General features: G+C 48.4%; 1 protein-coding gene across 2 annotated transcripts in view; it reads right to left on the bottom strand.

The window, feature by feature from the left end:
• The window catches only part of COPG2 (COPI coat complex subunit gamma 2), a 32704-nt gene extending 19577 nt beyond the window's left edge, over positions 1–13127 (bottom strand). For both annotated transcript variants that reach the window (XM_069861437.1, XM_069861347.1), the window contains exons 1-9: positions 13023–13127; positions 11436–11488; positions 10640–10720; positions 9034–9105; positions 6711–6790; positions 5426–5501; positions 3533–3625; positions 1675–1761; positions 471–628 (exon numbers count right to left, since the gene is read on the bottom strand). In XM_069861437.1, coding sequence (XP_069717538.1) covers positions 471–628; positions 1675–1761; positions 3533–3625; positions 5426–5501; positions 6711–6790; positions 9034–9105; positions 10640–10720; positions 11436–11488; positions 13023–13059 — 737 coding nt within the window. In that variant the 5' untranslated portion in view covers positions 13060–13127. The remainder of the gene's footprint in view (positions 1–470; positions 629–1674; positions 1762–3532; positions 3626–5425; positions 5502–6710; positions 6791–9033; positions 9106–10639; positions 10721–11435; positions 11489–13022) is intronic.

Here is a 13127-nt window from a genome sequence, read left to right on the forward strand (position 1 = left end):
CCCCAGGTCCTTCTCCTCCAGGCACTTTCCAGCCAGACTTCTCCTAGTCTGGAGCTGCCCAGGGTTGTTGTGCCCCAAGGGCAGGACTCGGCATTTGGCCTCGTTAGACCTCATCCCGTTGGTCTCAGCCCACCACATGGGTTACTCTTCCCAAGTAACAAGCGACAGGACAAGAGGAAATAGCCTCACCTTGTGCCAAAGGAGGTTTAGATTGGATCCTAGGAACTATTTCTTTACTGAAAGAGTGGACAGTTGGACTTGATGATCTTAGAGGTCTTTACAAACCTTAAATGTTCTACGATTCCACGATTCTAGATCTTTATTGCACTTGAAATGCAACTAAGAGACAAAGTACAAACCCTCTCCAAAGATTATTCTGCAGTTTGAACCCTCCTCCCAGCTAAAATCTGGTGGTACGGAGAGAAAACAAGAATCCAAAGCCCACCACGTGAGTGCCACCTCTCACTCACCCCTCTTCAGATTCCTTCAAGAGTTTGCTCGCGATTCGGATCAGCATGCAGTACGCAAACTGGGATTTCAGCCCGGATTTAGTGAACTTATTCAACATCTTGGAAACCGCCAGGCGATCATTTTTCCGAAGGTGATAAAGCAGCCCCAACGCGTGGTACTAGGAAACAAGAAACACGCATTCAATACAAACTGCAGTCGGAAAAGCCAGACTCTAAAATATAAAAAGAAAGCTAAGAATGGCTTTTTCCTGGCAGAAACACCTCCTAACCTCAAACAATCCTCATTTCTAGATAAGCTACAAATATCTGCTCTATTTCCTTCCAGTTCCTGTATACCATAAGACAGCCTCAAGATATTTCCGAGGATCAAAAGAGCCACAAATTTAGTTTACTCCCTTTTCTCCCCATTAAATATCAGAACTTCAAAGGCTTCAGCTTGCTCAATTATTCTGCACAGTAACACTTGCATTTTGAGCTAAGCTCAACATCCAGGATATCCCAAGGGCTTTAAATGACAGCTGATCTTAAAAAAAAACCTCAAGGAATTTACAGTCAAAGCACAAAGCAATATTTCTAGCTGCCTGCCAAGTCGTTTTGAGGGTTTTTTGGCATAAGACTGATTCACAGCAAGGCTTAATTAATGAGGCAGCTAACGGGGCAAGAACAAAGCTGATTTTACAGCTCCGTTTCTGATTGTTAGTCTGTAATGCTGCCTGAACGTACAGAACCTTTTCCTTTCTGCAGCTGTTTGGAATATTTGTGCGAAGGTTTTGCTAATATGGATATTTTACTGATATCCAGGCTAATCGCTGCGGTTCTGGAGCAACGGGTATACTTTCTGAAGGCCAAAATGAGAGATTCTGGTGTTCTGGGAGGCCCGAAAGTAATTTCTTAAGCTTTTTGATATCTCAGATTCAAAGCCCTCCTGCAACAGCTGCTGGGAAACAGCAGCATCCGAGGCTGGAAGGGAAAGGGCAGGGGGTGACACCAAAGACCCTTAATTAAGAGTCTTGCACTGGCACCTAGGAGGAAATCGTGATTTTCAACAGTCGTTTCCCTCATTTCACAACTCTTCTTTTTAAAAGAATAAAGGGAAAAAAGAATAAACTAGTTACTTTTTCTAAATTCAACGTAACAACTCGCAGAACACCATTAAAACCCTGTAGTGTTTCGAGCTTCGTGGGGTAACCATCCTCAAACTTACCTGTACCATGACGTTGTCACTCGAAGCTGCTTCCTGAGCTTCGTTGATCCACCGTTTGACTACATCATAACTGATCTTCATCATATGCTGGAAGAAACCACAAATTGAGACTGTAGACAAGCTAACATCAGCACTGTGAGGTACCACGAGCCTCGTTTGCAGCTCTTAAAGGCTCTTATTATTGTCTACAACTCCCTGAAAGGAGGTTGTAGTGAGGTGCTGGTATCTTCTCCTAAGTGAGAGATAAGCACATTCACATCATCAGTTGTGCTCGACTTCTGAAAACAGACAAGGTCCCTCCCTGGAGAAATTAATGTTCTACACTAACAGAGAGAGGTGACCGAACTCTTGATTTTTAAAAGCTGGTGTACCCTGAGGCAAGAGAAGTTTAAGGAATCACAGAATGACCTGAGTTGGAAGGAACCCACAAGGATCATCAAGTTCAACTGCTACCCCTGTGCAGGACAACCCCAAAGTTCACACAGTGTGTTTGAGTTGTCCAAATGCTTCTGGAATATTGTCAGGGTTGGTGCCGTGACTGCTTCCCTGAGGAGCTTTTCCAGTGCTCCACCACCCTTGGAATGAAGAATCTTCACCTAATATCCAAACTAACCCTCCCCTGGCATCTTCATCCTATTGTTGGTCATCAGAGAGATCAGTGCCTGCTCGTCCTTCTCCTCTTGTGAGGAAGGAGTTTGAGCAGCAGAAAGTGCTAGAGAGAAAGCAAACTCCATCGCTTTTCTTCTTTATTTTCACAGAATGGTAGGGGTTGGAAGGGCCTTCCAGACTCATCCAGTCCAAATCCCCTGCTAAAGCAGGTTCCTTAGAGCAGGAGGCACAGGAATGCATCCAAGTGAGTTTTGAATATCTGCAGAGAAGGAGATTCCACAACCTCCCCGGGCAGCCAGTTCCAGTGCTCTGTCACCCTCAAAGCAAAGAAGTTTTTCCTCATGTTCAAATAGATCTTCCTGTGCTCCAGTTTATCCCATTGTCCTGTTGCTGGGCACCGCTCAAGAGTCTGACCACTGACAACCACCCTTTAGATATTTATAAGCATTGATGAAATCCCCTCACAGTCTTCTCCAGGCTAAGGAGACCCAGGCCTCTCACCCTTTCCTCAGAAAATAGATGTTCCTGTCTCTTAATCATCTCTGTAGACTCCACTGGACTCTCTCCAGAAGTGCCTTGTCTTTTTTGAGCAACGAAGCTGGGGAAGGGGCTGGAGAACAAGTCTGAGGGCCCTAGGGGTGTTTAGGCTGGAGAAGAGGAGGCTGAGGGGAGACCTCATTGCTCTCTCCAACTCCCTGAGAGGAGGTTGTGGAGAGGAGGGAGCTGGGCACTTCTCTCACGGGACAGGGGACAGGATGAGAGGGAATGGCCTCAAGCTCCACCAGGGGAGGCTCAGGCTGGACATTAGGAAAAAAATTTTCATGGAAAGGGTGATTGGTCCCTGTCCGAGGCTGCCCAGGGAGGGGGTTGAGTCCCCTTCCCTGGAGGGGTTTAAGGGACAGGTGGACGAGGCGCTGATAGACATGGTTTAGTGATTGATGGGAATGGTTGGACTCGATGATCTGATGGATCTTTCCCAATCAGGTGATTCTATGATTCAATTCACCTCACTTTAATTCAATGCTTTCGATGCCATTTGTTGAGGTTGTAGTCCTGACTGAAAACTTACACATAAATTGTTTCATCACTTCTAAGAAATAAACTACAAAACAGGTCAGGAGAAGAAGAGTCACACCGAAGGAAATGAAAACGAACACAGAACAAACTCAAAAACAGGCAAAGCTATGGGGACCAGGCTTCCCAGCACAACACAAGGCACAAATTTCTAATAATCCGCTGCTTTACTTACTGAGGAAGACACCAGGGCAGAACTAGACACACTGGGGACTCTGTCCACAATGGCTTGTTTCATGTATCTCTCGATGGCTTGTAACATCGTACCCTATGGAAGGGAAAAAGAAAAGGGTTGACACATAACAGGAAAAGCTTAAAAGCAGCACCAGGTAAAAAAATCCACACAGCACATTCCCAGGGCTCAGTGCTGGGTCCACCCCTGTTCAATGTCTTTGTCAAAGACCTTAAGTTGCCTGGAGGAGAAGGACCTGGGGGGGTTGGTTGAACAGCAGCCAGCAGGGGCCCAGCTGGCCAAGAAGGCCAAGGGCATCTTGGCTTGGATCAGAGCCGGCGTGGCCAGCAGGGCCAGGGAGGTTCTTCTCCCTCTGGACTCGGCCCTGGGGAGACCGCTCCTCGAATCCTGGGGTCACTTCTGGGCCCCTCCCCACCAGAAGGATGTTGAGGCTCTGGAGCGAGTGCAGAGAAGAGCAACGAAGCTGGGGAAGGGGCTGGAGAAGAAGCCTGAGGGCCCTGGGGGTGTTTAGCCTGGAGAAGAGGAGGCTGAGGGGAGACCTCATTGCTCTCTCCAACTCCCTGAGAGGAGGTTGTGGAGAGGAGGGAGCTGGGCTCTTCTCCCAAGGGACAGGGGACAGGACGAGAGGGAATGGCCTCAAGCTCCACCAGGAGACGGTCAGGCTGGACATCAGGAAAGAGTCACCGGGCAGAGGCTGCCCAGGGAGGGGGTTGAGTCCCCTTCCCTGGAGGGGTTTAAGGGATGGGTGGCCGAGGTGCTGAGGGACATGGTTTAGTGATTGATGGGAATGGTTGGACTCTATGATCTAAGAGGTCTTTTCCAGCCTGGTAATTCTATGATTCAAAAGGCTCTTAGAAAATACATGGAATGCATATACATCTGGCAAGGGAGAAATGAATATCAGCTTGCCACCCCGGAAGGTTCAGCGTTCAAAGTCTACAGCAAAGCAACCTCAGATCAGAAACCAGAGCTCTAAAGCTCCAGCCTTCTGGCTCCATTTTGCAGTACCACAGCTCCACAGAGTTCCTCACATCAGAGCAGCACTGAATCACAGAATCATGAAGAATCATAGAATAGCCTTGGGTTGGAAGGGACCTTAAAGAACATACAGTTCCAATACCCCTGTCATGGGCAGGGACATCTCCATCTGACCAGGCTGCTCAAGCCCCATCCAACCTGGCCTTGAACACCTCCAGGGATGGGGCAGCCACAACTTCTCTGGGCAACCTGGGCCAGGGTCTCACCACCTTCATTGGGGAAGAATTTGTTCTTAATGTCTAATCTAAATCTTCCCCCTTCCAATTTAAAGCCATTCCCCCACTTCCCATCACTCCAGGCCCTTGGAAAAAGTCCCTTCCCAGCTCTCCTGGAGACCCTTCAGGTACTGGAAGGTTGCTCTAAGGTCTCCGTGGAGCCTTCTCTTCTCCAGGATGAACAAGCCCAACTCTCTCAGTCTGTCCTCCTATGGCAGGTGCTCCAGCCCTCGCACCATCTTCATGGCCTCCTCTGGACTCATTCCAACAGCTCCATCTCTCTCTTTTGGTGAGGATTCCAGAACTGGACACAGGACTCCAGGTGGGGTCTCACAAGAGCAGTGTAGAAGGGCAGAACCCTCACCCTGCTGGCCACGCTTCTTTGGATGCAGCCCAGGACATCGTTGGCCTTCTGCGCTGTGAGCACCTATCGCTGGCTCATGTCAAGCTTCTCATCAATCAGCACCCAAGTCCTTCTCCTCAAGGTTCCTCTCAATCACGTTGTCCCCCATCCACTGCTGAAGCAGCAGTTCCATCGTTGCTGTAAGAATACTCCCTGCAAACCCAGATTTTCTGTTGTAAATTACTCATTTTTCCTCCCACAATACTGATTTATACTCACATCGGTGATCCTGCAGAGCGCTCGGATGGCTGGGCCTCGGTACACATCTTCCTTCCCTGTCATGTCCTTGGTCAAACTAAAATGATCAAATACAACATCATTAGTGCTTCTTTAATATCATAGAACCACAGAATAGTTTGGGTTGGAAGGGACTTTAAAGATCATCTAGTTCCATCCCCCCTGCCATGGGCAGGGACACCTCCCACTGGATCAGGTTGCTCAAAGCCCCATCCAGCCTGGCCTTGAACACCTCGAGGGATGAGGCAGCCACAAATTTCCTTGGCAAGCTGGGCCAGGGCCTTCTTAATGATAAGCTCTTTGAAAATTAACATCAGATTCTGTGGAAATACAGAACACCACAAAATGCAGAGTTAATAATATCGCATTGCCATAAGCCTGGTTGCTCAATCATTCTCCTTCTTAGGGGTGGTGATCTTTCTATCACATGAAATTTTGGTTCAGTTTGCTGGGTAGTTTTAAAAAAATCAAATAGAATTATTTAGCAGGTGCTACAGATCCAATTCTAGCTCTCACAACAACTCTAATGTCTGCTCTGCAGTCAAACAGATAGTCCAGCTGGCAACCAAATGGAGTTTTGCTCTGTTTTTCATCGAATCATAGAATTGCTCGGTGGAAAAAGACCTTTAGCATCATCGAGTCCAACCATACATGTCCCCATCTAAACCAGATTGCTGAGCACCTCATTTCTCAGTCTTTTAAAGACCTTCTGGGATGAGGACTCCACCACCTCCCTGGCTACCTCTGCCAGGACCTGAGAACCCTTGCAGTGAAGAAATTCTTCTTGATGGCCGATCTGAACCTGCCCTGGAGCAACTTGAGGCTGTTTCCTTTTGTCCTCTCACCATCCTTGGGAGAAAAGACCAACACCCACCTTGCTAGAACCTCTTTTCAGGGAGTTGTAGCCAGTGATAAGGTCTCCCCTCAGCCTCCTTTTTTCCCAGGCTAAACAACCCCAGGTCCCTCAGCTGCCTCTCGTAACCCTTGCTCTCCAGCCCCTTCCCCAGCTCCGTTGCCCTTCTATGGACGTTCTCCAGCCCCACAACGTCCTTCTTGGAGTGAAGGGCCCAAAACTGCACCCAGGGCACAATCACTTCCCTGCTTCCACTGGCCAAACTGTTTTGTGATCCAAGCCAAGCTGCCCTTGGCCTTCTTGGCCACCTGGGCCACCGCTGGCTCCTGTTCAACCAACACGCCTAGGTCCTTCTCCTCCAGGCAGCTCCTCATTTCACTGCTCTGACGTTGTGTTTTCTGTAGGTCTCTCTACCTGCTCGTGACGATGATGACATCCTCAGAAATATTGGCCATCTCCTTGATAGTGAGGTAACACATTCTTCTCAGGGTTTGCTGTAAAAGTGAAGTAGAAAAGCATTAAACCCAACGGCAATAATGAATAAAAAATTCCTAGAGGTTATAAAAGTATTTAAGCTTAAAAGTTAAATGAACTTTTAAATAGAACACCCTCTTCCTCACTTCGATACAAAGGTACAATCACACAGGTAAAATCATGTTTGATAACTGGATAACAGCCTCAATCCCTATCACAGAATCATAGAATCACCAGGTTGGAACAGACCCATTGGATCATCGAGTCCAACCATTCCTATCTGCCACTAAACCATGTCCCTCAGCATCTAGTCTACTCGTCTTTTAACCCCTCCAGGGAAGGGGACTCAACCCCCTCCCTGGGCAGCCTCGGACAGGGACCAATCACCCTTTCTGGGAAAATTTTTTTCCTGATATCTTGTCTGACCCTCCCCTGGTGGAGCTTGAGGCCATTCCCTCTCGTCCTGTCCCCTGTCCCATGGGAGAAGAGCCCAGCTCCCTCCTCTCCACAACCTCCTCTCAGGGAGTTGGAGAGAGCAATGAGGTCTCCCCTCAGCCTCCTCTTCTCCAGCCTAAACACCCCCAGGGCCCTCAGACTTGTTCTCCAGCCCCTTCCCCAGCTTCGTTGCTCTTCTCTGCACTCGCTCCAGAGCCTCAACATCCTTCTTGTGGGGAGGGGCCCAGAACTGACCCCAGGATTCGAGGAGCGGTCTCCCCAGGGCCGAGGCCAGAGGGAGAAGAACCTCCCTGGCCCTGCTGGCCACGCCGGCTCTGCTCCAAGCCAAGATGCCCTTGGCCTTCTTGGCCTCCTGGGCCCCTGCTGGCTGCTGTTCAACCAACCCCCCCAGGTCCTTCTCCTCCAGGCACTTTCCAGCCAGCCTTCTCCTAGGCTGGAGCTGCCCAGGGTTGTTGTGCCCCAAGGGCAGGACTCGGCATTTGGCCTCGTTAACCCTCATCCCGTTGGTCTCAGCCCATGGATCCAGTCTGTTCAGATCTCTTTGGATCCTCCCGATCCTCCAGCAGATCCACATTTCCACTCAGCTTAGTGTTGTCTGCAAACTTGCTAAGGGTGCACTCAATCCCCTCATCCAGGTCATTGATAAAGACACTGGACAGGACTGGATCCAGCTTGAACAGGACTGGACCCAGCAAACAACCCAGGAGAAGAATAAGCATAGAATCATAGAATGGTTTGGGTCAGAAGGGACCTCAAAGCTCATCCAGTTCCACCCCTGCCATGGGCAGGGACATCTTCCACTGAACCAGGTTGCTCCAAGCCCCATCCAACCTGGCCTTGAACACCTCCAGGGATGGGGCAGCCACAACTTCTCTGGGCAACTTGGGCCAGGGTCTCCCCACCCTCATCATGAAGAAATAATATAGATTATATATATATAAAAAAAGAGATAACACTAAAATAAATCCATGTGCTAAGTATGAAAGATGCAACAACATCCCATCTGTATGCAGAAACCTCACAATTATCAGTTAAAAGCTTTAAAACCAATTTCCTCTGATCTATTTGTTATTGAAAAGCAGAAACATGCCAAGAGCACCAACACTTAAATTCTTTGATAGCAAATGGCAGCTTTGTGTATAAAAACCCCACTAATTTCTGAAATGTGGATACAAGGAAGGTCTCAAACACTCCAGAATTTTCATTCCATCTTTAAATAGTTGCACCTCCCTCAGCCAAATCCCTGAAAACCTGACGCATCAGTTCATTTTTAACAAACGCTAACGAGAGTCGTAACATGACGCACACTCCTCTCAGTTCTTACGCTCTGCTGAAAAGGACTTTGCGTTGGGCAAAGTCCAACGTTTAATCCAGCACTTTTAGGATGTTCTCATTCCTTGACTCCACACTGATTCAGGAATAGTTCTAGGGAATTCAGGATTTGAACTACAAGCAGCTTTTCAATTCTATTTTGAGTTAAGCAGATGGGGATTGATTTGCAAGTGTAAGAGTCACAAAATGATCCTGAATGGATATTAAGCTTTCCGTCTTTATTCACATTCTTTATAACACGAATTCAACTCGGAAAACAAACCCCAGCGCCAAAACCAACCTGAAGAAGCAACCGAATGTTCTTATTTAGTCATTTGTTTCCAAACCACGAGTTGTATTCAAGTACTTTGTGTACAGAGCTTGTTCCCTGGAGCGTCTCACCCTCCGCCCACGTCCCAGTATCCAAGAGTTTTGTAATTACTGTAAATCCAGACAAAACCAGGAAGGCAGCAAGCGGTAAACACAAGGTACTTACATCGTTAGATTGAAACAATCTGGTCATCGCAAAAAAAGCTTCTGTGGCTTCAGTGGTTCCAAAATGTTCACCCTAAAAAGAGCATAAAAGCAGCAAGAGAAAATACAACGTTATTATCCACTGCCTCCACCTTTCAGCCCCCACTCATAAGACCTACTCACAGGCAGAATCATAGAATAGTTTAGGTTGGAAGCGACCTTAAAGATCATCCAGTTCCAACCTCCTGCCATGAGCAGGGACACCTCCCACTGGATCAGGCTGCCCAAGGCCAATCCTTGAATACTTCAAGGGATGGGGCAGCCACAACTTCCCTGGGCAACCTCTTCCAGGGCCTCTACACCCTCATCGTGAAGAAATTCCTGCTTACGTCTACACAAAATCTGCTCCTCTCCAGTTTATACTCTTTGCTCCTCATCCTATCACTCCAAGCCTGTGTGAACAGATTCTCTCCAGCTTTCTTGAAGCCCTTTCACGTACAGGAAGGTCACTCTAAGGTCTCCTTGGAGCCTTCTCTTCTCCAGGCTGAAGAATTCCAGCTCTCTCAGTCTGTCCTTGTATAGGAGGCGCTCCAGCCCTCAGATTATTCTTGTAGCCTCCTCTGGACTCCATGAAGAATCTTTCATTTGAAGACTTCTCATGTGAGAAGCAGTCCCCCTCCTCACCTTGTCCCTCTTAGGGAGCACATGCCACGTTCTCCACTATTACCTACTTGGTTTCATTACAAATGTCATCGACAGTGGGGGAATAACTTGACAAGAAGCCTGTGTTCCCTCTTTTGATGTTAGCGTGTAGCAGGTTTTGCTTCGTTCTCGTTAACTGGAACGATCCTCTTGCTTAAAAGGGATCTACTCAGAGATCAGGGAAGGTTTAGATTGGATATTATGAAAATCTTCTTTACTAAAAGAGTGGTGAAGCACTGAAAGTGGCTGCCCAGGACTGTGGTGGAGTCTCCATCCCTGGAGAGGTTCAAAAACCATGGAGATATGGCGCTTTGGGACATGGTTTAGTTGGCACGGTGGGGCTGGGCTGATGGTTGGACTGGATGAGCTTAGAGGTCTTTTCCAATCTTAACTACTCTAAGATGACAGCGTAGGTTCATCCTCACTGATCAGAACTCAATGTTAAATACTGGACATACAGTAAACCTGATCTAAGTGGACACCTGAAATCCCCTTTCTTATCACGCTTCTAATTTCTCCTCAAACCCAAAAAACCTCACCACTCCATCGCTTCCTCAGTTATTCCTACTTCAGCTTGGCAAACACAAGCAGCATTTTAATTGCCCGGAGCCGCAGTGAACCCAGACCAAAGGGCAGCTCTCACTTGGCACGGAGAGAAAACCTTCAGTGACACCATCTCGCTCACCTCAGCGGCAAAATTGGAAGAGAGAACACAACACTACAGCAAAAACACTCTGGTTTTCCCTCTCCTTAAAGCCACCTCCCAGATTTGGCAGGAAGAGTTATGACTTTTGATAGGAATGGTTGGACTCGATGATCCGGTGGGTCTCTTCCAACCTGGTTATTCTGTGATTCTATGACTTTCATACTGATCAGAAATCGCTTCAGGAACATTCATTCCGGCTAGAAGCAACGCTAACAGTTACCTGGTTCAGCAAGTAAAGGATCTTGGTGAGGATGTGCAGGCATCTTCGTGGATTTATAGGTGTCTCATTAAAGATACGTGCCTGAAAACACAACACATACTGTATCACAGTCTAAACTAACTATAATCATTTCTCTTTCACTGGAAAAAGTGAAGTTTTGTTCTCAACCAAGTAGCTTAGAACTTTTTTCACTCTAAAATGTCTCCCAGAGGACACGCTCTTGTCACTCAGCTCATTCTGGATGAGCAGCAACCTGAACAAAGATCAATGACTTGTTTTATCAGCTGGAAGTGGCAAAAATAATTGAAAAGAGAAGCACAACGATTCTTTCCACAGCATCAGTAGCTCAAACTCTTCTTAACGCTAGTCTGTAGGAACACAAAATGAAAATTCTTAAGTTCCTACTTCTAGTTCTTTGCATCCACCAAAATTCCTCGTTATTTAACCACGTGTTCACCTCGCCGCTTCCAATCAATCTTGGAGCACGCAAAAAGAAGCAGGAAAACCCGTTACGCAGTACGTTGAAGGAAACCCAGCAGGAAAACCAGCTCAGAAAGAGCACATGGAGATCCTGCGTGTCCCCAGGGAAGGCAGAAGCCACACGTAACCTAATTACCACGCATAAACCGCTCACGGAGCCACTTCATGAGCATTTAAATACCACGCGATGTTAAGTTAATTGTATGGATTTAGCCATTTGCATTTCTGGGAGCTGCACTCTAGAACTTCCTTGAATTCCTAATACTTCCTGAAGAAAAAGAAGAGTTAAACAGTATTATCCTGTGATTTTTCATACCTCCTGAAGCACAGCGCTCTTCTCCAAATGCTGGAAAGGATTCGAGCCGCTACCTGAGGAAGAAAAGAGACCTCTTGGTTAAGGAAATGCAGGAACGTGCAGGAATAGCCCCTAAATTTTACAAAATCATCTCAGTGCTAGAGAGACGTTCTTCTTGGAATAATTGATGTTCTCCAGCAGCAGCTTTGTCTTAATTTGTATATTCAGAGGAAAAAAAAGGGAGAGGCACTTTCAACACAGCTAGAAGGTGAAGAAGAAGAAAGGTGTTTACGAGGAGAGCTGGGAGGGGGTCTTTATAAGGAACTGCTGGGAGTAACAAACTTCTTGGAGACGAAACTTCTCTGCCAGCAGCGTGCAGAGAGCAACGTCCTGATTCACCCCTCAGAGCCACCGTTAGAGACACGTAAATCCCTCCAATCCCTCACGGCTGCTTCCGATCCTTTTCCTTCAGCAGTCACCTTTCATTTTCAGTCCATTCATTCTTCAGCTCTCACATCCGAAGAAGGAAAACGAGAATGAAAACTCAACCCAACCGGGTACATCTTGTGGCTCAGAAGATGTCCAAGCAGCGGCAGCAGCGAATCCAAGATAGCAGCAGCGACTCTGGGCAACTTGAACTTAATTTCTTGAAGACTGGGGATCCGGTTCCCTTCTCCAAGCAACAGAGAATCCAAGATAGCAGCAGCCACTACAGGCAAGGAGAGTTTAACTTTTTGAGGACTGGAGAGCTGGTTTCCTCCTCCAAGCTGCATTAGCAGAGAACCCAAGACGGCAGCAGCCACTACAGGTAAGGAGTGTTTAGCTTCTTGAGGGCAGGGGAGCTGGTTTCCTTCTCCAAGCTGCATTAGTGGAGAATCCAAGACGGCAGCAGCCACTACAGGCAAGGAGAGTTCAGCTTTTTGAGGACTGGAGAGCTGGTTTCCTCCTCCAAGCTGCATTAGCAGAGAATCCAAGACGGCAGCAGCCACTACAGGCAAGGAGAGTTTAACTTTTTGAGGATTGGAAAGCTGGTTTCCTCCTCCAAGCTGCATTAGCGGAGAATCCAAGACGGCAGCAGCCAACACAGGTAAGTGTTTAGCTTCTTGAGGGCAGGGGAGCTGATTTCCTCCTCCAGGCTGCTTTAGTGGAGAATCCAAGCCAGCAGCAGCCACTACAAGCAACCTGAACTTAATTTCTTGAGGACTGGGGAACCAATTGACTCGCAGGGTGGCCACAGATCATTCTGAGAGAGGCAGGGACACCAGGAGGAAGCAGCAAGGCAGGGAGGAACCGCGCGGGAGGCAGGAGGCACAGGGAAGAAGCAGGCGAGGACCGGGAAATAGTGGGGGGGCACCGGGAGGAAGACTGGGGGGCACCGGGAGGGGGATGCGGGACACCGGGAGGGAGGCGAGGGCACCGAGAAGGCAGCGGGGGACACCGAGGTGATGGGAACGGCTTCCTCGGCGGCCTCGCCCCCTTCGCAAGACCGATCCCCCCGCCCCCTCAGGCCGTTCCAGGCCGCGGCGCGCACCGAGCGCCTCACGATCGCTCCCCACAGCCGCTCCCCTCAGTTCCCTCCCGCCCCCAAGTCCCTCCCCACCCCCGTACCGGACTCCTCGTCCTTCTTGTCAAACTTCTTGATCATGTCGCCACCACCGCCCGGTCTCCTCCTTTCCCGCCGCCGCCCCGCCTCGCGAGGCCCCGCCGGAAGTC

Source organism: Phaenicophaeus curvirostris, chromosome 1 (assembly GCF_032191515.1).
Source record: "Phaenicophaeus curvirostris isolate KB17595 chromosome 1, BPBGC_Pcur_1.0, whole genome shotgun sequence".
NCBI classification, from domain to species: Eukaryota; Metazoa; Chordata; class Aves; order Cuculiformes; family Cuculidae; genus Phaenicophaeus; species Phaenicophaeus curvirostris.